General features: G+C 35.6%; 1 protein-coding gene across 2 annotated transcripts in view; it reads right to left on the bottom strand.

Annotated features, from left to right (window-relative positions):
• Positions 1-652: 652 nt before the first annotated feature.
• The window catches only part of UBR2 (ubiquitin protein ligase E3 component n-recognin 2), a 55,214-nt gene continuing 31,637 nt past the window's right edge, over positions 653-24,229 (bottom strand). For both annotated transcript variants that reach the window (XM_058019875.1, XM_058019874.1), the window contains exons 21-47: positions 23,983-24,107; positions 22,638-22,690; positions 22,278-22,380; positions 21,693-21,741; positions 21,111-21,265; positions 19,090-19,192; positions 18,293-18,402; positions 17,993-18,073; positions 17,035-17,216; positions 16,159-16,358; positions 15,257-15,350; positions 13,582-13,743; positions 13,152-13,249; positions 12,844-12,916; positions 11,893-12,041; positions 11,748-11,803; positions 11,229-11,325; positions 9,239-9,306; positions 8,585-8,720; positions 7,857-7,947; positions 6,915-7,045; positions 6,157-6,265; positions 5,851-5,907; positions 4,308-4,385; positions 3,874-4,044; positions 3,104-3,205; positions 653-2,316 (exon numbers count right to left, since the gene is read on the bottom strand). In XM_058019875.1, coding sequence (XP_057875858.1) covers positions 2,175-2,316; positions 3,104-3,205; positions 3,874-4,044; positions 4,308-4,385; positions 5,851-5,907; positions 6,157-6,265; positions 6,915-7,045; positions 7,857-7,947; positions 8,585-8,720; positions 9,239-9,306; positions 11,229-11,325; positions 11,748-11,803; positions 11,893-12,041; positions 12,844-12,916; positions 13,152-13,249; positions 13,582-13,743; positions 15,257-15,350; positions 16,159-16,358; positions 17,035-17,216; positions 17,993-18,073; positions 18,293-18,402; positions 19,090-19,192; positions 21,111-21,265; positions 21,693-21,741; positions 22,278-22,380; positions 22,638-22,690; positions 23,983-24,107 — 2,975 coding nt within the window. In that variant the 3' untranslated portion in view covers positions 653-2,174. The remainder of the gene's footprint in view (positions 2,317-3,103; positions 3,206-3,873; positions 4,045-4,307; positions 4,386-5,850; positions 5,908-6,156; positions 6,266-6,914; positions 7,046-7,856; positions 7,948-8,584; positions 8,721-9,238; positions 9,307-11,228; positions 11,326-11,747; positions 11,804-11,892; positions 12,042-12,843; positions 12,917-13,151; positions 13,250-13,581; positions 13,744-15,256; positions 15,351-16,158; positions 16,359-17,034; positions 17,217-17,992; positions 18,074-18,292; positions 18,403-19,089; positions 19,193-21,110; positions 21,266-21,692; positions 21,742-22,277; positions 22,381-22,637; positions 22,691-23,982; positions 24,108-24,229) is intronic.

Below are 24,229 nucleotides of genomic sequence, written 5' to 3'. Positions count from 1 at the left end.
TTTTCCTTCCCCCCACACACATAATATATTCTAGATTGTACACATAATCCATAAATATTAACGTTATAGCCAATTTATTACAGATATTATTTCCCTGATACTGAAACAATGTTATATATAAATATTTCTACATTAATATAAACACATGCAAAACAAATCAGAAAACAGAAGTCTTGAGTAAAGAATGACCAAACTGCAAAAAAAATTATAAATTGTATACTTTGCAAGTGTTTGTGGTTGCAGTATCCAACTCTGATCCCAGAGGAAAAACAAAAAATCCTTCTTGCTGTCAGAATTTTGGTTTGCACAGAGAAATCTGTCAGAATCGTTATCTTTTTAATATTATGATTACAGGAAAAGAGTTTTTCAATGCAGTTACACATTATTTGAAACTGTGGCACACAGCTTAAAAAGCAAAGAATAGTAACATCACCAACAAAGTGGGATTTCTAAGTACCATGCACAGAAAATTGTTGGTATGTCAACCACCTTAAGAAGGGAAGGGCAAAGATAAAGCCTTAAATGTCATTTTCCCCTGCAACTTCTCCATGTTTCTTCCTGAAAAGTGACAGCAATATTTTAATGACCCAATCTATGACAGGTAACAGAGACAAAAGCAGTCTGTATTGATGGTAAGAAAAGGAAATCCACATTGGCCAAGTTTCTTTATTTGATACTTCACATCTTCACTCAATACTATTACTGAATGTTCGAAAAACTATCCTGTACACCATGAATATACAAAATTTATCTGAAGCATTAAATCTGTAAAAATAGGAACAATTCAGTCAGACCAAGTGTAACTGAAGACCTGGCAGACAGTGAAGGGCATTGTTTATCCGGGCCGAGACACAGTCAGAAATTAAGACTTAACTAAAAGAACCACAGACTATTAAGGAAACAGAACTATGTAAATTAAGATTTTACTAATTTGTCAGAAGATAGGAGAGGGAAAGGTAATGGATTTTATTTTAAATCAGTAAGCATAATGTGATTTTTAGAGACACCTTGGAGGTCTAATTACATACAACTAGAAAACTCACTGCCTTCAGGCACCCTCATATCAAGTGCAAATCTGCGCAGTTATAGAATATATTTATAAAATATACTATATGCAAACATCTTTACAGAGCTTTAAATCAAGCCAAAAAGTAAATATACTTGATGGGACAACAGGAAAAAAAAAATCAAAAATGTGGGCAGTGTGACTGTGGCCCTGCAAAGCCAGAGGAAACCACTCGGGTTATCTGCAACAAAAAGAAGATGGGATTTGCACCTTGAAAGTTGACTGTTAACAAAAATGAAGAAAATTATCTTCTGTGCTTCTGAAAATTAACATAAAATTAGCTTTCGTGACTTTTACATATTATTGTTATCTTAAAATAACTTCTAAAGCACAATGTCAATCCTTGAATACCAATAACCAATCACGTAATTGAAAGTGAAAGGGTTTCCCAGCTAAATTCAAATTAAAAACTACATAATTCTAAGGAGTGCAATGCTCTGGAAAAAGCTTTAAATTAAATTATTTTACTTGTAAAGCTAGTGTTAGGTTTTTTTAGTTAGAAAACAACTGGAAGCAAGAAAGCTGCAAGAGTACAAATGACAAAATCCTTTTTAGATACACCACGTGAAAGAGTGAATTATCCACTGATGCAGACAGAAACATCCATTTGCTACATTATTTGCTTCCTTACTTCATTCCATTGCATGTACACACAGCGTAAGTATTAAAATGCAGAATAATAAATAAACCGGCTCAGATTACTAGCAAGGGGCAAAACACAATCCAGAATTGTGCTCTATCTAGTTTCTGTTTCAGCAGTCTTTTTCTCTTCAGTTCATGTGAAAAATCATAGTCAGACTTCCAAAAAGAGTCGTTCTTTTTTTTATCAGAAACTTAAGTTCATTTGCCCAGGTTCATAACCCAAGACATTTCTGTGAAGGAAGCACAGTGCAAATTATAGGACTAATAAAATTTGCTTACATAGAAAGAAGTTTACTTGATTAATGTTAATTGGTATCTTTATGAAATACATTGTAAAACAAGGATTAAATAACAGGACTGAGTTTGTTGGGGTTTTTTTCCTCAGACTTTTTCCTCATGCCTCCTTTGAAAAGCTTACTGAATTACAAAAATCTTTAATAAAGTTCCAGTCTTCAGCAGATAATCATTATAAATGCTGCCAATCAATGCCAACTAGAGTTTGATTTGCTTCTTGTGCATGTCCAATTTCCTCTGTAATACTGTGCTGCTGCCAGAGTTTTTGTATCTTTTTAAATCGTTCTTTGCACAGATGTAAGGGATTCCCACGTCTGAAAAGGAGATAACACTTATCAGGAATGATAAAACACTGCAACTAAGCACAAACACTCTTGTGTGACATACTAAGTATTAAATAACCCCATAAAATGCTACAAAATTTAGATAATCCTGTAACATTATTCTGTTATCAGAGCAAATCAATAGACATTTGGATGAGTAACCTGCAGTGCTACCTTGTCTGGTGCCCCTTCCTTACAGCTCAACAGTTCCCTCCAGCCTCTGGGAACCTCAAATCCAGCCCACAGAACTCCAAATGCAGGGTTTTAGCAACCTCTCTGGGCTGAACCAGTTCATATTCTCTGATTTTGGCCAGTTTCAGAAATAGCAAGCATTAACAATATCAAGTCCCTAAATTATCCTCATCCAGGAAGCAGAGATAGGAATTAAGACAAAGAACTACCACATTGAATAAAAAAATACCAAAGTATTTCCACTTGGTATTAAATTAACACTGGTTATAAAAACAAATGCACTAGATACAAATGAAATTTTCAGCCTTAGTTTCTAGCCAACTTCACAGATGCCAGAAAGATTTAACTTCAAGCAGTTTTCAGGACAACTGTTTTTAATTTGGGGAAGATCATCCATTAAATATTTTTGACCTAAACCTACATATTGAAATTAAAACATCTGAAGATACTAGATGCAGCAGCAATGTCAAAAAATAATGTTACCTATATAATTAAAATAAAAAGATTACATAAAATGTTATTTTTCCTAATTATAGAAAGTTCTATAATTCCTGTCTTTAAAAGATGCAGTTTTTAAAATATTTACCTGAGTCCCTGGTCTGTCTCTCCATAGTCATCAAGATAAGGAGGAGGATAAAAACAGCCCTTTGTTTTCCCAGCTAAAAATAGCACCTGACATTCTCGTACTCTGGAGAGAAACAGAGAGAAGGTTTTTAGGTATTGATTTTTAGGTGAATAGTGTCTCATACTTTCATACACTCTGCTTTTCCAGTTCTCACCTACTTTCATTCTGTACAATCTGCACATACAGATTTTTAAATGCACTTTTTTTAAAACTACATCTCTCATTCTCTACCTGTTGTAACTCTTCAGTAGCAGTTAAAACAATGTTGTTTCATGTCTTAATATTTGCAGGCTGTGTAAAATACTCAAGAGAACCACACGAAAATGAAACAATTTTGCTTCTCAGTCATCTTTGCCAAAGTGAAAACAGACATTACCTAACCCTTCCCTGTATGCAGGAAGACAACTAAAATGAATTTTCATGTTTTCACCAGCAACAGCAGCAACAAAACAAAGTATTTACCTTCAGAATTTTGTAATACTTAAGTAGAAATAAATGCACAGGCAAAACAAATTCCCTTGAAAATGAAATCTGAACTTTGAAATTTTATCTTCAAAGAAGCAACCTCCAAACCTTACACCAAAACACAGGAAGATGAATACACTTCAGTTTTTAGGCAATCCTGTTATTAACAAAACACTGCCTGCAATCACATATATAGAACTCTTAATTTAGTGAATTTAGCACACCATCTAACCCAGCAATGAGAGGAGAGGTGTTCAGCTCCTCACCTAAGGAATATGCCCACTCCAGAACCACAGGTGTACGTATGTGCAGTACAGGCTCCAACATCTTCCCCTTCAAGTTCAGTCTGACAACAGTAACTCTGAGAGCACAGCATGGTCCCACACACAAGGCACAATGTTGGGGCTCTGCTTTTGTCACCACCTGATTTCGGACACCTTCCATTAGGAAAAAAGAAAGAAAAAGAAACTCACTGTATGTGTAAACTCTAGATAGTAAAAAGATTCAGAACTACTTTTGAACATTTATACAGTTAACAGCTAAAATTTCCATTTCCCTGTTTCACTGAAATACAGGGCAGTTTGGCTGATAAATGCCATGAGCCTTTTCTGATTCCATTGACAACTTTCAGGTTAAAGGTTTCCCAGCTGATGAAAGGAACAGCAGACTTTGGGGTGCTCTGTAATTGCACACAACTTACGAGAAATTGGATGCTTGGTTAATGAGGCAGCTGTAGTCGTCCGGAAGGTCTATTAATTTGTTGGATTCTCTTGCATAGCTAGAATAAAGCAATCAAATCAGCACTCATATTTCAATGAATAATAATACACAAGCAGCTTCAAATTCATTCATGTTTTCCTGACTCATCTAAACAGCATCTGTGAGTAATTAATTTTTTAAAGTTTCCCTCTTTTCTGCCATTCTTCCAGTAAAATGGTAGAACATAAAAAGACGAACACACAACATCTCTCAAATAAACCTCCTCCCCTTTTCTTAGTCTTATTTTTTATGAATCTGAAAAACGCAGAGGTGGAAAATACATGTCATTTGTATACTTTTAGCAAACCTAATTATGAGGTCACTATAGATTTAAAGAAATATTTTTTCTCTCCTGTATAAGTTTGTTTGTATTTTCTTTATGTCACTGATATTGAATGAAAAATAGTCTGACTTTCAAGCTGTATCCTGAAGAGAATGAAATATGCATGCCATGTAAATGACCTATTTAATATCAAATACTTAAATATATGAAATGTATTTAAAAGTAACAGATACTATACACAAAATTCTAATAATCTTCAATTCTAGAAATAATACCAATTAGACTGTGAAATGCAAACAGAATTTTGTAACAGAAGCAATGTACAGGAACATGTTGAGAGGAAAAAGAAATCATCATTGTCAAGTTAGACATAAGATTGGGAAGAGCAGGTAAGAATCAGCAAAAGGAACACATAGAAAAGATCCCAACCATCACATGTAGCAGGAAATCAATTACACAACTAAAATACTCTTACTGTGTAAGAAATTCTATTAAATGGTCTGGTATTTCTCAGATTGAGTGTTTAATTTTTATTTTTATCACAGCCTTATTGTATGCATAATGCTAAAAGATTGCCTTTATGTATTTAGCACAGGAGATTAAAAAGCAGGAATATGTTTTTAATCACAGCACTGTGAACTTCACATTCATTTCTAATTATTAGGATAATTGTTAACCACTATTTTTACCCAGCCTTCAGAAAGAACAACACCCTAAATGCTTTTCTACACCCACTAACTATTAAATGCATTCTGAATTCAAAGTAATTGTGCAGCAAGAACAAATGTATGAAAAGCTGATATTCTTTTCAGCAATTGACTCAGTGTTAGCTTTACTGAAGGAACTGGATTCTTTAAAAAGATAATTTAAAAAGCTCTTCAATGCCTGGTATATTTAAAGAAAGGTTATACACATCTTTTAGCAACATCATATTTTTTGCATCAGAAGGTACAAAGTAATAGGAAACATGGGATGAAATTTTATGACGGCACATCAGTCTAAAATAAAACCCTAATATTAAACTTCACCTTTAAAATCTACTCATTTAGGCAATATTTCCTTTTCTTACAATATTTAAAAAAATCTCTACTTCCCTAATATCTTTATTATTCAACAAAGCAGAACAGATATGATGTTATTATAAACATCCATTAGAAAAAGTTTTTTGAGAATGCTGCAACATTGAAGTTTTTATGTTTACCTGATAGCATGTCTCTTGCCTTCCAGGTATCTTTTTACTTCATTGTTATTGCACCAACTACAAGGAAAAATATTGGCTTTTAACTTCAATATATGATAGAAATAGAAATGAGCTAAAAATCCAAAGTACATCTATTAAAAAACCAACACAACCAAAATGGTTTCTCTCAAAACACTTCATTCATAAACACTGCTCAAAATCTGCGACTCACTTCCATAGGTATTCCTGGGAGAATACTTACACTACTACATTGTGCAAGATTCCTTATTATATTAAGCACAAACTAAGCACAAAACCACAACTTACCTTTCTATTAACGTGTTCAGAATCTCACTGTTTTCTTGAAAAAGGCAAGTGAGGTTGTTTGGCAAGGAAAGATAGCTACATAAGTGTTCAAACTGGTTTGCTCCATTTACTGAAAAACAAAAAGGTGCAATTGTCATAACTTCGTTTTTAAAATGGTTCTGATGATCACTTTCAGGTTCACATTCTATCCCTACATATGCCATATGAGGAGGACAGTAAAGAATGTTACCAACATCAATTACCTGGGGTGTAACAGTGGATTTACAGAGATATAATAGTATATAATGGATATAATAATCCATGCTTTAGATTGGAGGCACCCTAAAGACAATCTCATTCCCTGCCATGGGCAGGGACACCTTCCACTAGACCAGGCTGCTCAGAGCCCCATCTTACCTGGCCTTAATATTAATTATTAGCAGATGCTGATTAAATGAAATCAATGCAAGCATAAGTAGGTCTCATTTGAAAACAACAATCCATAGGAGCTTTGAAACAATCAAAATTTCATTATTAAGAAGAAGGGAATCAATCTCTGTTTTAGGTAATCTAGAATAGCATTTACTTTTATATTAAAAATACATTTTTAAAACAACCTTTTTTTTTTTGCCTGTTTCATCATGCTGACATGATGCTGCACTGGTAACAAACCCACATCAATTCAATCACCTTCTTCTGACAAGAGATTTTAAATGTAATTTATTTTGACCATTAATGTTTATGTCTTGAAAACTAATTTAATGCAAAGCAGACAATACCTTGAATTTCTGAGGGTGCTGGGACTCCATTTAAGTAATGAAAAAACAAAGCAGAACATCTCAGGAAAGGCATGATTCCAGCTTTTAAATTCCTCCACAGGTGCCAGCCTGAGGAAATTTCTTTCAAGGCACTTAAGAGAATAAAAGAAAAAAGTTTGCTTTTATTTAATAATTTCAGTTTGAGAGCTATATTTAGTAAGTCAGCAGTCACACTGCATACTAAATTACTGACTTCAACTGAAACAATCACTATGCAAAGTGCTTATTTCAAAGCAATCTCCAAGAAAAGCAACAAACCAGAGATTCATAAAAATGTAACCAACTGAGACAGTAATTTAAGGAGAATTCTGCATAAACATTTCAAATCACAGAATGGTTTTGGTTGGAAGGGACTTTACAGACCATATCATTCCAATCCCCCTGCCATGGGCAGGGACACCTTCCACTAGACCAGGCTGCTCAAAGCCCCATCCTACCCAGCCTTGAACACTGCCAGGGATAGGGCATAAACAACTTCTCTGGGCAACCTGTGCCAGTGCTTCACCACCCTCACAGGAAACAACTTCTTCCTAATACCTAAATAAAGTTCTTCCTAATAGCTAAAACCTACTTCCTTTCCATTCAAAGCCCTTCCCATCCTAACTCAGACACTGCCAATTCCAGATTCTGACTAATGAAAATGAAGAATAAAAAAAGAAACTGACTAATAAAAATGTTTCCAAAGACAATCTTCATGAGCAGGTACCTTCCTGATCACAGATTAATTTACAGGAATAGTTACTTAAGTAAATCTAGAAGTGCTGGATTAGAAACAAGATGTAAGAGTTCCCAACTTAAAGTATCATCTTTGACAGCACTAGTATATAGAATTCAGTCAGTAGTTAATGTTCAGCTCAGGAGGAAGAAAAATAACAAAATTTTAGCAAAAGATCATGGTTTTACCTTCCTGTACACTGGCAAAGAAATTTATACAGTGTAAGCACAGCTACTTCCTCTTCACTGTTAGTGTTTTCTTGGTCCATGCCATTCTCTTCTGAAGAGGAAATAAATAATTAACAAATTGTTTCCTATATACATGTTTACACAACAAGAATGTATTTTTTCAAGTTCTGATAAAACGCCCAAACTAAGTGAAGTATTCCACTGAGACAGAATATGAGGTACTAGACAGCAGTTTTCTGCTGCACACCTGATGTGGTAAGCTTGTGCTATTGGCAGCTCCAGTGAGCTGCTGGTTCAGCTGCTCAGTTGGTTGGGTTTCTTGACATACTTGCTTGGAGTTCTTTGCTTTTGGAAAACTTACACCTTATCCAGCTCCTCTTGCCAGGAGATACATCGATTCCTTACTGTGCTAACTGCAACTCATTCATCAGCCAATGCCTAAGCCAAGGCTGCAATAAACATTTCCAGGTACTGCTACAGTAGCTGGAAAGCCAGGATTCATGACTAGCTATGCTCCAAGAAACTCCTGGAGCAGAGCAATAAAGACAACGTGACTGAACTTGGACTCAGAGTACAATTTATCAACACTCTTTGTGGGCTCAAAGGCAGCACCAACAATTCTATTTTATAACTGTAAAGTGCACACATTTACCAGCAGCATCATAGCTTTTTCCTAAGTAAAGACTGGAGGAATTGTTTCAATAGAAGTTGAGACAAAGTAGCATTACCTGTTGATGAGGTAAGTAAAATTTGTATTATGTGTGCCATAGTGACAAGATGAAACAGGTGAAGATCTCCAGTGCCAAGACTAACCCCTGAAAAATCCTGACAATGTATGGCAGGGAAAGAGAGCACCAAGCTTACCTGTGAAAGAAAACAAGAAAGTTGGTACATTCCTTCTCCTTTTGAATCTTCCCCTTTTCTCTGCCCATGCTACAGCTACAGCCCTTGGAGGCAGCAGACTACATAAGGCTAATTTTTAAGCTAATTACACAGACATTATTTAAGAGAACAACAATTATCTATCAGGAGAGTTTTGAGTCTGTCTGTTTTTTGGGTTTGTTGTTTTGTGGGGGTGGGTGTTTCATGTATTTTGCGGTTTTTAACAGACAATGAGTATGCATTCTGTTCCTTGTATTCATCTTGTTCCTTTTTAATTTATAGAAAACAATACTTTTATTCAGTACCTTTAATTTAATACTTTTATTAAGAATACTTTCATTAAACTTAAAGTCTTTAAAGTATATTAAGTAGTGAAAAAATACTACAAGCCTGAACAATTTGAAAGGCTCCTAACCCAGAATAAAGAGAAAGTTTTCAATAGTTTTTATGAAGTGCTTACTGGATCAAAACATTATTAATATATATTAAGAAATACTTACCAATAAATGAAACATGTCAATATCAAGTATGCAAGGAAGATTCTCATTTTTTTCATTAGGCACCAGTGCTAAGTATTTTGGAGAGAAAAATAAATATTAATTGAACATTTATACATGAAAATATTTTAGTCTACTTCAGTCAAAAAATGAGAGCCATCTCCTTCATTTACATGCTTAAAGAACTTAAAATACAAATGTACCTGTTTTTTCCAGAGTCAATTCAAGAATTGTTCAACGTTATTGGAAAAGAGTCTTGCCTACTTTATTGTAATAAAACAAAACAATAGTGACTAAACAGGAACACTGATGGTTGTCTCTTGGACAGCTGCTCCAGTAAAACTTCTGCAATTTGCTTAGCTTCACAAGACTGCCTGAATGTGCCTCACATAAATTATTTGCCTTACTTACTCAAAAATTCATTGTTATAGTCTCTTGAATTCATCACTTTATCTCTAATTAAGGTAGAGCTAAGTGTCGGTCTCTACCTCTCTGTAGTATTTACAGTAACAACAAAGTGTTAACCAAAGCACTCCAGCTGACAATAGAAATTCACACACTTAAAGAATTCCAAGCACCTTCATTTAAAAGTAAACAGAAATTCAGTGTTTTGAAAAATGCTACAAGATATTATAAGTAACAATCAAGGAACAGTTGCTTACTTCTTTACTCTAAGCAGTAAAATCTGATTTGTAATAAAGTTGCAGCTCTGGGTATATGGGTATATTTTACAATACAGCTATAAGTATGAAGCTGCCAAGTTTAAAAACACTACTAGATTAAAAAATAGTCTCATCATGACAACTTAAAAATACTTCAGTTGAAGACTGCTGCCTTGCTGGCCAAAAAAATTGAGAGTTGAAGACAGGTGACAGTTGGAAGCTATTTCTATTAGCAAACATTTCACCATGTCTCAGATTTCAAATGATTTCCATTTTGTCAGCATATAGCCAGAGAACTCAACACAAAAGTGTGAAAAATTCTGTATCAAAAACATGACCAGAGCAATAGATTTTCAAAACCAAACTTATTTTCAATAAGTCATCTTTATGTATTGTTTACAGAATACAGACAGATCAAAGGCTCATAATTTTCATTATCCCTAGCCTGAAAAAATAAAATAGCGGAAACTTTTCCTTCATAAAAACAAAAGTAGTACAGTTGCTTCTGTCAGTTGGAAGGAAGAAGAGTTTTGAAGAAATATTGATTCAAGTTTCCAAGAAAACCCCAAACACTCAGAACATCATATATTGCAAAGTTCCCGTCCAACAGCCAGCAGCATTTTCTCTTCTGCATCACACAGAAAACAGCTCAGCCATTACTGCTACAAACTGATGTCAATTAAATTTTTCCCCATAAAGCTGCCAGCTGTTTGCTGAAGTAGCTGGTTTCCATCTACTAGTTATTTCACTATATCAATGCATTTTAGAAGTTTCTCTGCTCTACTGACTGGAGATATTAAAAGTTATCCCATTTTAAAATACCCTTTCAGAACTGTCCTCTCATGGGCAATTACTTCATTAGGCTGAACTTCAGACTTTTCATCTGTATCTACTAATGCTTCAAGCTTGGAACATTTTGGCTGTTCTCATTAAAATTCTCAATTATCATATGACATTACATAGTAAGTCCTGTCTTATCAGAGATTCTACTTTTCAGAGAGAGAAGTTTGCAAATGTATTACAGACTTCTGCAAATATCCTTTCCACACTACATTAATCTTAATTTCTTCATGTTTAAAGCTCCAGTGGATTATTTTTGTGAAGGACCACATTTCCTTCTCGTTTACTCTAGGTATCTTTCTCTAATGAAGAATCAACAGAACTCCTTCATAGGAAAATATCCATGCTTCTCTTGGAGCTGCAGTCCAAAAGAATGTCTTCTTTCTTGACACAACACATATAGGTGAAAATAGCAGCTCAGTACTAACAGTCATTCTGAAAGTACTCATATATATCTTCACAAAAAACCCAGCAAAAGGTGTCAAACTTACATGCTAATAGAGTACAAAAGTGACCCTGTACTGCTGAAAGAGATGAAACTGTCCAGTGAGCTGCTGCAAATCTTGTTAATGACGTAAGGCAGTCATCCTGTAAAAGCAAAGAAAAAGAGACACTGCCACAGTTAATGAAGCTCCTCAACATGAAAAGGTCCTCTGACTTAACAGCATTTTTCTCAGGCCTCTCCACTGCAGTTTATGGGGGCAGTTTGATTGTGTAAGTATATGACAGATACTTATGTTTATGCAAATTTCAAGTTCCTTTTGGCATTCTTATTTTGACTGTTGCCATGAGAAACTGCAGCTTTAATAAATTATGTATTTATAGGAACAGTTTTGCTAGATGTGATTTTAAAATAGTTTAATGATGAGATACAGATCAACTAAACAATAGGGTCCAACAAATAAAACTATCCAATAACCATAACTTAAAAATGCAGATATTCCTCACTAATGAAGCAGAAGTCCCTTTTTTCCCACCAATTCAGAAAGGAATTGCTACTTGTTCCTCACCTGTCGACAAGGTAAATGACCAAATAATGGCTTATCTTCATCAGCTAAAATTCGTTCTGGAAAAAAACCCAACAAAATTCATTGTTGTGAGTTTAACCAAATTCTGAAAGTCTCCTATAAAGGAGGAAAATGAACAGATCAGTACCTATAGTCTGTATTGTGTAAGCACAGCTGCCCCAGCACATGATAGGTACACGTGGGTCTTCCTCATTTGGATGAACCTTCAAGCCTACTTTGTAAGTTGCCGTACCAAAGGTTGTCAGCATCTCTTTTATGCTCTCAGAATAAGGATTCCTGAAACAAAGAAAACAATATTACTAATTCATTCTTTCCTCCACTGGCAGCACAGTACCTCTAATGATAAGCATTCACCCCACAGATGAACAACTGGAGTTTTCAAATTTAAGCAACAACTACAATATCCTTCTTTGGATCTGGTATTCTGCAACCTCATTTTTTTGTGACAGATCCCCAATTATTCTTTGAATTTTTTTTTTGAACCAATCTCATTTTTAGTGTTAAGAACATACAGTCTTCAAAGACAACAAAGTCACGGCTAAATTACAAAATGTGTGTGACTGAAAGCTAAACCTCTCATCAGCTGGGACAAGAGTCTTGCATTTTGTGTGTAGCTGGCAGACCAAGGTGTGCACCACATATCACGTTTTGGTGCTTTCTCTTGAAGTGAAGAGAATGTGCAACCAAATACAAATACACCTTTACAGATGAAATTACATATTAACATTCTCTCCACTTCATAGTCTTCCTTCATGTTTTACATGTTGTGCTGCCTATCATGATGAATCTTTCATCCAGCTACAAGAAGTACAAAACTTAATCTTCATGCTGTAATATATAACTGCAACACGTTTCTGCACAATGACTTTGCACATTCAAGTCTGAAATTCTACTGAATTACTCAGGATTTCTATGATGGACTTCAATGTCATCATAATAATATTAACTTTTCTAATTAAAACAAAATTCATATATTTCCCCTAATTATTGAGATCTTCTAGCACAGAAGTTATGTTCTATTTTCACATTATGATTTCATGATTAATTTTTAATGATTTGCTCATATGTAAATACATACTTCAGTTTGAAATCAGGTCTAAATCCTTCAGGTAATTGTAGCTGATCCATTTTTTCTGAATGACCAGAATGGCCTGTACAAACAAAAAGTAATAAATCACTGATTATTCACCTATACGTAATTTCTACATTATAGAAAAGCACAGAAGCAGAATCTGAAATTCCATCACCAGAAACTAAATTCCAAGCTGTTCTTGCCACTTCTGCCATCATCTCTCTACTCCATTGTGGCAGAACCAAAGTGCTTGGTCTCTTCCATGAATATTATAACATTTTCACAAACAAATATACAGATTTCTTCAGACTTACTTGCACAGTCTTCATTTCGAAGTAAATGCAGGGCTTTTACTTGCTGGGATACTGTTTTGATCCACTGAGTTAGGTTTGGTTGGCTTGAAAAGTCTAACCTGTCAAAAAAACCCCCCAAAAACTGTTAAAACCACCTCTAAGACAGAATTAGTATTTCATAAGCATTCCAACATCATTCATCTGTTTCTCAATGGGCTTTTTCTCTGCTGCCCATGCATTTTTCTACATTCAGTTCTTTTCTGCAGGTCCTATGCTTTCCTAATATACAATAACAAAGTAAAATCCAAAAACCAAAGCAAGAAGACAGGCAATCCATTTGAGTTTATCAGAACAGAAGACAACAAACATTCAGGAAGATGCTCTGGGGTGTAGCTGGTTTGGCATCTTGTTTTTTTTACATTTATTGAGGACATTTACAAACCAAACTGACCTGTTAAACAAAACTCTTGGTGGAGGGAGCAGAGGAATAACAGTGTTGCTCAAGCATTCACAAAGTGGGCAAAGGAATTCACCATTTTCTACATCATAACTTGTGTGTACTCGTAATCTTTGTTGTCTTCGTTGCTCTTTTGCTTGGACTGCATCAAAATACCTTCAAAAAAGAGAAGACATTAGTGGCAAATTATTATTACTTGAACATAGAAATTAAAAAATTCTCAGGAAGACACAGTTTTGCCTTTCCTGAAATATAGGTAAGATTATTATCAGAAGGAAAACCTCTACCCTCTGACTGATAAAGCATTAGTGCTTATGGCTGCCAAAATCTACCAAAGTGCTGAAGTTTACTGGGCTGTTAAAATTATGTTTAAGTCTGAACTGTACATTTAGGAAAAAAAGTAGGCAGAGAGAAGTTGAAGCATTAAAAAAAACCAAACCAAACCAATAAACAAAAAAACTCAAACAAAACAAAACACCACAAGCAAACAAAGGCCCCCAAACAAAAAACACTAAGAAACAAACAAACAAAAACAATTTTAAAAATGTAAACCAAACCAAAAAACCCAACTCATTTTCAAATAATTTTTTAGGAAGATGCCATGAGCAATTCCTTGAGTGTTTTCTGTTACAGGCCACAACCAAAACAGCAGCAGCCAAAAAAAGTGTTGGATGAAGCCGCTATGAAAAAGGAACTGCATTCACTGGTTTGCTAAATGTAACTGCTATTACAGAAGCCTCTGATGTGGTTTAAGGCATGCCCAGTGATGACCCCAAAATGACCTGAATACAGGCACCTAAGGGCATTTCCAGGAGATTATGGCAACCACAAAGGACTGTACACAAGCTACACAAGAAGATTAAAAACCTATCTTCAGTGAGCAGTGACATCAAAGACCACAAATGAAACCTGTGTGTGGTAATAGCCACAGAATCTCCGGGAGCTCCTAACACTCTTCATACACAAGGCAGAATCTGAAATTGGGCACTTCAGAAGCCATGCCAAGGAGCAAAGCAAGGGCCTAATCAAAGTCAGAGGCATGAATGGTTTGAATTTGTCACGTGGCATTAGCACCACACAGCACCAAGCATGTTTATATGCCTCCAAAATCAAAGAATAAAAAATAATTGCAAAAGGCTTTATTAAAATGCTCGGAAACAAAGGATAAAATTGAGTTTATGCTGAAGATGAACTTGAACTAGTTCAAGTTCACCGATGTTTCTATTTCAAATTAAATCTGTTGGAGGAATTAAGAGTGCAAGGGTTGCACTGTCATTTAAAACCTCAGGAGAGAGCAGAAGAAGCAGCAAAAGCATTTTAGCAGTCTAGCAGTGAACTGCAAAATAACCCAAAAAAATCTGAGCTCCAGGTATATATGCACCACAGGGAATTATGCATCAGGATATACAAGGAAAGGCAATGACAGCTGCCATGTATGCCTTTGGACTTTTCTTTACCAAGATAACAGTAAATGAAAATTATTTTGAATATGTTTACAGCATTTGATTTCTACTCCTTTTAATCCAACAGAAAGCTGTTTTAATCACTTCCTGAAATTCCTTTTCAAGTTTTCTACATGGTAGGAATTTTGCCATTAAAATTAGTGCCATGATGCAAACTGATAACATAATATGTTATTTGAACTGAAAACTTAAATACAGCCTTTTACCTTTGCCAACAATGAGCATGCATAATATGTCCACAGCTACCCGTGTGTGTTCCACAGGACAGGTCTGGGTGCATGAATAAGGGGTCATACTTTTCTGTATTTAAAAGAAAAAAAAACAAACTTTGAAATAAACATTTATCATAAAACTTGATGGCAGATTGATGTGGCCACCATTATTATTTAATTTTATCACACAAGTGTAGTTCATTTGAATAAGCATAAAACACATTACTAATCCATAACAGTTTAAACTGTTTAAATTATTTATAAGTATCACTTTACTTTGGTTTGGCTGTATGTACTGTACTTAAGTGCTTCAAACCAAGCTTTCAGAGGAGTTGGGCCCTGGTACCAGTCCCCATGATCAATCTGCGGAGTTGGTGGCTCAGCAACAATTCAGTGCAAAGATTTCTACCTGTTTACACATACAGAACCCAGAGAAACCTTTGTAACAATGCCCTTGCTCACCAACCTGTCTCACAAAGTACCTAAATCCAGTATTTTTTTATTATCACCAAGAGGCATTTCAGATAGTATTACTGAGAGGAAGAAAATGTACATCTTCTGCTTTTAAAGCACTACACTAACACCTCCTCTCTCTGATGTTACAGCCATGGCTTAAGAACAAACACTTCTGATTTTCAGGGTTCTTTCAACAGTTATAAATAATTTTTCACAAATGAATGGCAGAACATTGAGTTCATGCCTCACAGTGATTTACATTATTCAGCACACACATTTCTACCTCACCAAAAATATGGGAGTTTTGCCACTGATTACAATGAAGCCATTCAGAAACAGTTAATTAAGAAGACTATGTCAGTGTCTCAGATGAAAAAATGTTGTTGTCACAGTAACCCAAACACTCTTTAATATTTAAAATAACTATGAACAGTACTTACCAGGGTCTGGAGTACTTTTGCTTCTATTTTTAGACAACACAGTTGATCGTTGAATAAATGCTGCCAAGACCATAGCCCTGCTGTCCACTTTAACTTCTTGCTCCTCCTGGCACAATATACACATAACAACCTGTCTGGGTTCAGCTACTCTGGTTTGCTCTGGACCCAAGGCTGTGAGTTTTGCATCCGAAATTACAGGGCTAGAATATTTAAAAAATATTAGTGAGCAAATTATTTGAAAAACATTATAATTCAGATCATGACTTATGTGTGCTTAGTGAGTTTCTTAAATTTATGATAAATGCTCCCCGAAAAAAAATAGCTCTGGCATTTATATAACAATTTCTATGTGCCCAGTAGTAGCATGTATTTTCTAGAAAAAATTCATAACCCTCCCAATAGCATAACCCACTCCAGTTTAACACAGAAACTGAATCTGCAGCCCTCCATCATCACCGTCCCTTAAGTGTCTGATATGAATTTTGAAAACACTCTCCACTTCCCCAGAAAATCATTAGCATTCTCTAATTCATATTTCCAACTACCAAACAGATTTTCTTCCAGATCTTCAACAGACACATAATCAACTATTTCCAATTTACCATGCTTAATAGCATAGTCTCTTCAGCATTATTAATAATTTACTGGGTGATTTTGTACAAAAAGATATTTGCCTATTTATTTTTATATTTATCCCACAATTCTGACAGAGAGGGGGAGGGAAGCATTCCATTTACTGTTGGTTTTTTGTCTCAGAAACTAACAAATGTTTTTACATCAAGATAAAAAAAAAAAAAAAAAGCTTTTTAAAGCGGTAACAAAAGGACAATCTGATGTAAACATTAATGAGAAAACATGCAAACAAGATGCCTTTACCTATTTTCATGGGCTCCGGAGGTTGAAGTATCCAGCTCCTCCAGAGTCTGCTGAAAGAGCTCTTTGTTCTCATTAATGAAGTGCCGTTGCATCTCAGACATCTGGGCCATGATCTTCTCCCTGCGCAGCCTGGCAATCTCAGCTTTTCGCTTCCTCTCCGCTTTGTCTTTGTCGCGTGAGCTCTGAAATTGTATTGTTCACTCAGTCATTTCTGAAGCCTTGTTACAGCAGATTATTTATTTTAGCTACTGCCATGTGTAACTTCTACTAACCTCCAAACAATTAACACCTCATAAAAAACAAAAGAAAAGCCTACCAAAGAGTTATTTTGTGCCCTCTTTTCTTTAGCTAGTGTTCAATGCCAGGCAGAACTGCAGATCTAGAAAGGGGAATTTCTTCCCCTCAACCTTTAACTACATTTTGTATTTCTCTTCCCTTTAAGAGACTCCTAGGATAGCAGGGTAAGAGAGTGACATGTCTCATCTCTGGCGCTGCTCTCCCTCCCCAGCAGCTGCATTCCTCAATGGAGCACTACAGCACTCCAAGGTCTGTGTGCAGTACCTAGAATGCCATGTCCACCTACACACATTGGCAGAGCTTTTCTGGAATGATCTGCATGGTAAGAATATACAAACAACCATTTCTTTTAGCAACTTTCCATGGAGTCTGAAATTATGGGAGCAGCAGAAACATTTAATGCTGTGACGGTACTGCACACAATTCTATGGAGTAGAATTACGAAAGACTTGGAGATGACAAAATATGAAACAAAGAAACACAGCTTAGGGACCTTACCAATAGGTTCTTTAAACAACTGAGTTTGATCTATAAACTGAGACAGATTTTCAGAAGTCACTGATGCTTCCCATGTTTGATTTAGAGCTACAATTAAAAATATAGTCCTCTGCTAGTCACCACCCAGACCTGTTCCAGATCAGCTCTTACAGACTGCTTTTACCTCCTCCATAATATTTCCTTCTGTCTCAACCACGGGACTTGAAGAAGAGCTTTCTCTTAGCTTTTTAATAGTATTAAAGGTCTGTAAGAAAAAAAAAAAGTCTTAAATTTGTTTGGGTCATGAGAATACAACAATTATATACTATAATACTGACTATACAGCGTGAAGTATTGGAATCCAAAGAGCAAAACTAGGTTCAACAAATACACACGGGAAATAAGGAAATCATCCCAATGTAATTAGGAAAGTTTCAAAAGTCTCATTTCCATGATTTTCAGTGGTAATATAAAATACATCTACCTTCAATATCCATCTGATCATGTCCTTGTGCACTTCCAGATGAGGTGCATTTTGCAGTGTTTCTAGCATAGCTAGTATGCTAGGGGAGTTATTGGGTGCTTCTCCTGGTTCTGGGAGAAAAATTACAATGAGAATTGATTATACCATTACTGGCAAATGAATCACTCACTAACATTAAAACAAGAAACAACAGTGCTTGTTCAGCAACTGAAGAATTCCTTCAAAAGAGTATGTGATTTTTAATTCTCCCCCATTGCAAACCTTTTCATGAAGGTTTTAAAACTTCTAAACTCTGAAAATTTTTGCTCACTTACTGTATTTTCTTACAAAAGAAATGTACTGTATGTGCTCCCTGGCTGTTTTCATTTAGGGAACCTCCAATATTTTATTTCCCACTACTTTAAATGGAACTTTCATGTGTTAGCAAAACAAGCGGCATTAGTCAGACAATATAAATGAGAGACAAGATTAAAAGACTATTTAAGAATGCAACTATGATTTTTACAATTGCATCTGATCACATGCAGCAATCTTTATTGAGATGTCAAAGATATTAAGAATCAGATCTAGAGGGAATTACTCAACTTGTGGATTTCTCCTCTAGAAAATGCCTTTAGTATTGTACCCTCATAGAATCTACACAAGTAGAAAGCATTTATCTGTAGTCACCTTGATAACATTCTGATGCATAAACAAATATATTCTTCTGGTAAATACAGTTTCAAAAGAATAAAATATGAGATCCTGGCACTTTCAGCTATTGCAAATTTGCTATACATTTGAAAAGAAAGACATACTTGATATTTTCTGAGTGAAGGTAAATGTTACAACATTCTCCTCACTGAGATTCTCCAGATGTTGTTTTTCTTCTTGTAGTGCCATTCCAATCAAATGCAAAACCTAGGTAAAAATTACAAATTTTAGTCATTTTCTTACATAATTCATATAATCTTGTTACATAGCTTAAGTAATTCATTAAGAAACAAGAAAGTCATATAATACAATTATATATTATGAATACATTTGAAGTTATTTCTGTATACAGAATTCCAAAGCTACACTACACAGGAGCAACAGTGTTTGTTTGAAACCATATAAAATCCATATTAAATAACTGCCTCTTTCTGTTTGCTGTCCTGACTGAGTGAGAAGTCAGTACTTCTCATCTTTCTCCCCATCCCCTGCATGTTACTATTGCAAGTCTCTGGACAGAACAAGCACAAAGCAGACTTTAAGTCCTTTTTATACACAAAGTTTAGCAACAAAAAGTTAAAATTTGTAAGTTAAATTTGTTCTCTCTAGAAACAGATTATAAAATAATGTTGATTTTTAGGTCAGTGAAGAGCTATAATGTCCTTGAACTTAAAAAATGTAATTACCCTATTTAGCACTATGATAGAATGGCATTTTGAAGCTGAGATACTTCATTCTTGGTGGCAAACTCTGTCACGCTGCATCTGTCACTTCACAACCCTATACAAATTGGCAGCATGCTCCAGACCCAAAGGTTTACTGATGCCTGGAATCAACACTGACCCATGTAAGGAAAGGAAAATCACCTGAAAATCTGTAACACAACCAGAACACAACAGGCCAAGTATCTACAGAAAAAGTGGCAAAACCTGTTGAGAGTCTTGAAGTTTTTAAAATTTGTTTTAATAAACAACAGTTAATTTCTCCTCAGTCAGTCACACCTATTTAACAAGACCTCACGAGGCATGGGCCACCTCTTGCAGATATCTCATATGCACCTTTGCAAGTACTTCCAAGACAAAAGTGGTTGACTTGGGAAAGTTGCAGTACAACTGCATGGCACCATCACAGAGAAATGCCACAAGTCTCTGAGCAAGTGACAGGTCCCTAATGAATTTCACAGTTTTGAGAATGGCTGAATTTTAGTTCAGTCAAAAAAAAAAACCTAACCAATTTATTTTATTCAAAGTTACTCCAAAACCTAGCATTCTTACATTACCTAAATGTTGTGATTACCTACCTTGTTGTGATTTATAATACCAATATATCATTTCATTTTCAACTTTCTTGTGTTCTACATAACTGCTTATGCTAATTTAAACTTAGCTGTAAAAGGTAATATACACTCAATAAGACTGGATGTCAAAAAATTAATAATCAGTTTCAAAACTGGGGCTTCATTGCAAAATGTTATTTAAAAATGCATCAATATTTTTAAAAAGTTTGCATTTGGACCTTAAGCCAACAACTCTGCCCAATATAAACAGCCCCTGGATGGCAGTTTACGACTCATCTCTGCACATCCCAGAAAATGGTAATCATGACACCAAAATCTGCAATAACCATCCAGGTTTCTAAAGATCATTACAAATTGCAAGGAACAAACAGCTCAGTAAAGTTTTCAAAAGTGGATACATTTTCAAATCAGAAAATTTTTTTTGTGCACTTTCATGGTTTTTCCTAAAGCGATTTTGCCTAAACTGAAAATAAGCAAAGGAACATCAAGAAAAAAATCAACATCTGCTTAATATGCAACAAGTCAGATTAATGGGTTCTCTACCACAAAAAACATTATTGCCCCTGATTCAAGCAGAACTCTTCCCTCTTATGTGCATCCTATTAGAAATTTACCTGGGTCTTCCATCCACCTAAAAACTAAGTTCCATCAAGAGGCAGAGGGGTTTCCCTAGTTCTGTGTATCAGGAAATACCACTTATTTCTCATTCACAGTGTTCTGTATATTTCAGACACCAAGTAAACAACTCCAATGTATAAAATCATGTCAAAACGCTCTAATGACCATTCCTCCATTAGCATAAGCATTAGTTTAAATAAAACCCCATACCCTTTGCAGCATGGACTCTGACCAGGCATAGCCATTGTGCTCCACTGCCCACTGCAGTATAGTTCCCATAATGCAGAGCATGACATCAGACTGCAGGATGTTCACCAGGCTGGCAAAAAGTGGGCAGAAAGGAGGAAGAGCTGGTGGCGGAAGCGCTGAAAGGGAAATCGGTGTGTTTGACATTTCTCCAAAATTTGCAACACCCAATTAAAATGTCTGATTTAACAGAGCAACCCAAGGCAGGGGGGTGGAACCAGATGACCTTTATGCTTTCTTCCAACCCAAACCCTTCCATGATCCTAAGGCAGAACACAGCTGCTTGATGAAGAGTGCTACCAATACAGGCTGCACCACTCAGCATGCCTTGTAACAGAAAAGCCAAAGGAATAAGCTCGTCAGAAGGCTGGTTCCATGATAAATCAAATCCCTGACTACAGCCAGGGAGACATAAGGGAAATTGCTTCATTTCAAACCAACTTCTACTCTAGCCCTGAATAGGCTGTTAGTTGGTATAAATGTCAGGGCAATACACAGCTTGATATGCGATTCCCTCTTCTCCCATCTCCTCTCAAAAATAAATACCTGTATCTTCTCTGTTCTGTCTTCTCAGCTTTCTCTGTGCTTCCTCTGCCTGAAACAGAAGAACATTGCCAGCATTACTCAAAATCTGTACCAATATAAAACTAATAAAAAAAAAGCATTCACGCTTTACTACATTGTTACTGTTTTTTCCCAGCCTTAAATAAACATGAAAGCTTTCATATCTTTGCAGTTTGTCTTATGTTCTGCTTGTAAAGTAGGGCAGGCAACTTCAAAATTCATCTTTCCTCTAGAGCCAGCCTGGATTCTTTTCCTAGCAATAAAACTGTAAGGCAGGTTTGAGCTAAAATAGCAATTTCCATAAAGGTAAGGGAAAATACAGATTGTTTTAAATACTTTCAGTAAAATAAGATGCAAGGGAACCCACAGACAAGCTCCTGAATGCCCACTGATTTCAACAGCTCTGTATAGGGCACAGGATTCAGTGGCACAGAACTCACTGGAAAATCTTGGGCAAATTCTCTAATAACCAGCTGGTAATACTTCCTCACAGAAGTAAGCTTTGGAAAAAAGGCAAACAGAAAAAAAGGCACAAAAGAAGCCCCATGAAGTTAAACTACTCGTTACCTTTGATTGCTCTGCCCTTGAAAAGTGATAGAAATACAGATTGAAGTTTTTGGCACATTCTGGTTTCAATTCATACAGCCCTCTGCCTGTTAATCCAGGTTTCCTACAAAAAAAATTAAGAAACAAAACACTTCATATCCACTGGTTCTTAACATCTGAGAATAAATAGTTAACTAGAACAGCTAACAAACACTGCCTAACAGGCATTGTAGAAATTAGGTAACAGTATTAAGAATTCTGCACATGATTAAAGCCATGGGAAATCACCATGACTCAGCCCTCTTTGTTTCATTCTCTCATTTTCACTAATTGAGACATTCCATTTCTAAAGCTGAATCATTAGAATAAAGGGAAACATACTTGAAACACGCCACTTCTTCAATCACGCTTTCCATCCCTGTCTCTCTGTTCTCCTACATGGAGTGGAAAGGCAACACAGTGTGTTACTGGAGTTCTTGGAATAAACACATTCAAATATCACACAACACTAGAGAAAGCATGCAAAATGAATGTAGTACAAAGTCATTTTAATGGCACTCAAGAGAACACTGAACCACATAACATGAAAATACACTCAGGAACACCATCTCTGCAAAAGGTTCTTTGAAAAAGTCATGCCATTCTAAGTGGTTCATTTGTACAGCTTTTCCCTGCCATAAAGAACTCAGATGTAACAATAGCAGAAGAAAACTCTAAGTTAGCTAGCTCAGCACATTTTTACAATACACAGCCAGCATTTCTGATTTCTAGGCCTTTAAATTGAAATAAACACTGGAAAGCTAAAAAGACTAGTTACTGAAAAATGCTGAAACAACCACAAAAGGCAGCATGAGACATCAGCTCAAATATGTAACAATACTTCACACACATATTTTCTTTCTTTCAATATCCCCATCCCCTTCCATCAATGCATATTTCACTGCAGTTACTAGCCAGGGAAAAAGTATTTAGGACTGACCATATAATTTAGAACTCCAGCTTAAATCAAATTTGCTCTTTCATGCAACCCTAAATTATTCTTAAATAATTTTTGAAATATGACTTTTCAAATTGTTTCAGTTTAAAATATTTAGAAAAAATAAAAATATTTCAGAATTTATCATTAAAATTATTACCAGTACAGTAAAACTGTAAAACTTTGGAGTTTTGACTGTCTTCAAAAATAATTCTTAAAAGATTGCTTCAAAAATACTAAAAGGAGAAAGGAAAGCAAGCTTTGCTGTCCTATAGAAGTACTTATAATAGAATTAAGATAAATTTTTATATTCATGTAAATGAAGCATTTATGTTACACAAGTCATAATACAGTGTCTGATTCCATGTCTTTTCACTTATTGTGAGGCTTTAAAATATAACAGCTTATATTTCTGGATAGTTCTAACAACCCACTTCCATACATCTAATTCAGGGTGTACGAGCAGCCTGCAGAGGCTGCTGGCCAGATGGCCTGATTAGAAACAGTATTAAAAAGAGAAAGGAGCTGAAGAAGCTCTCAGATTCCTGCCTCTTTCATATGTTGGTCCTTCTTTGCCTCTTTCCTGCCCTTGCCATGAGAACTATTACCTGTACTCATGCTAACCTTGCTCTGACCATAATCATGCTGCTCTGACTCTATATAAAGTGACAGGAACTTGCATAAGACAATTTTTCAGCAATCAGCCTTGTAAAGTGGAAGCTGGGTCTCCCCTCCACATCCATGACTTACATCTTCAGGGAGTGCCTTCACCAATTCACTGTGAGCCATTGGCCTGATGCTCAGCTGATGGATGATCTCTCGCTTGATTTCATCTGTTGCATTTACCTGTCCTATTCCAGGGCTGAACCTTTCTCCTGCAGAAATAGAATACACCTTTTTTTTTGGTTTTTTGTGGTTTTTAAACATTTTTTTTCCTATATATCAAAGGCTGGAAAATAGAGTGCCTTCTGTGAAATCTTGTGTTCACCCACTAGTG

This window comes from Melospiza georgiana, chromosome 3, assembly GCF_028018845.1.
Source record: "Melospiza georgiana isolate bMelGeo1 chromosome 3, bMelGeo1.pri, whole genome shotgun sequence".
In the NCBI taxonomy this organism is placed as follows: domain Eukaryota; kingdom Metazoa; phylum Chordata; class Aves; order Passeriformes; family Passerellidae; genus Melospiza; species Melospiza georgiana.
The sequence above is the reverse complement of the archived record's forward strand: the minus strand, read 5'-3'. Positions and strand labels throughout refer to the sequence as shown.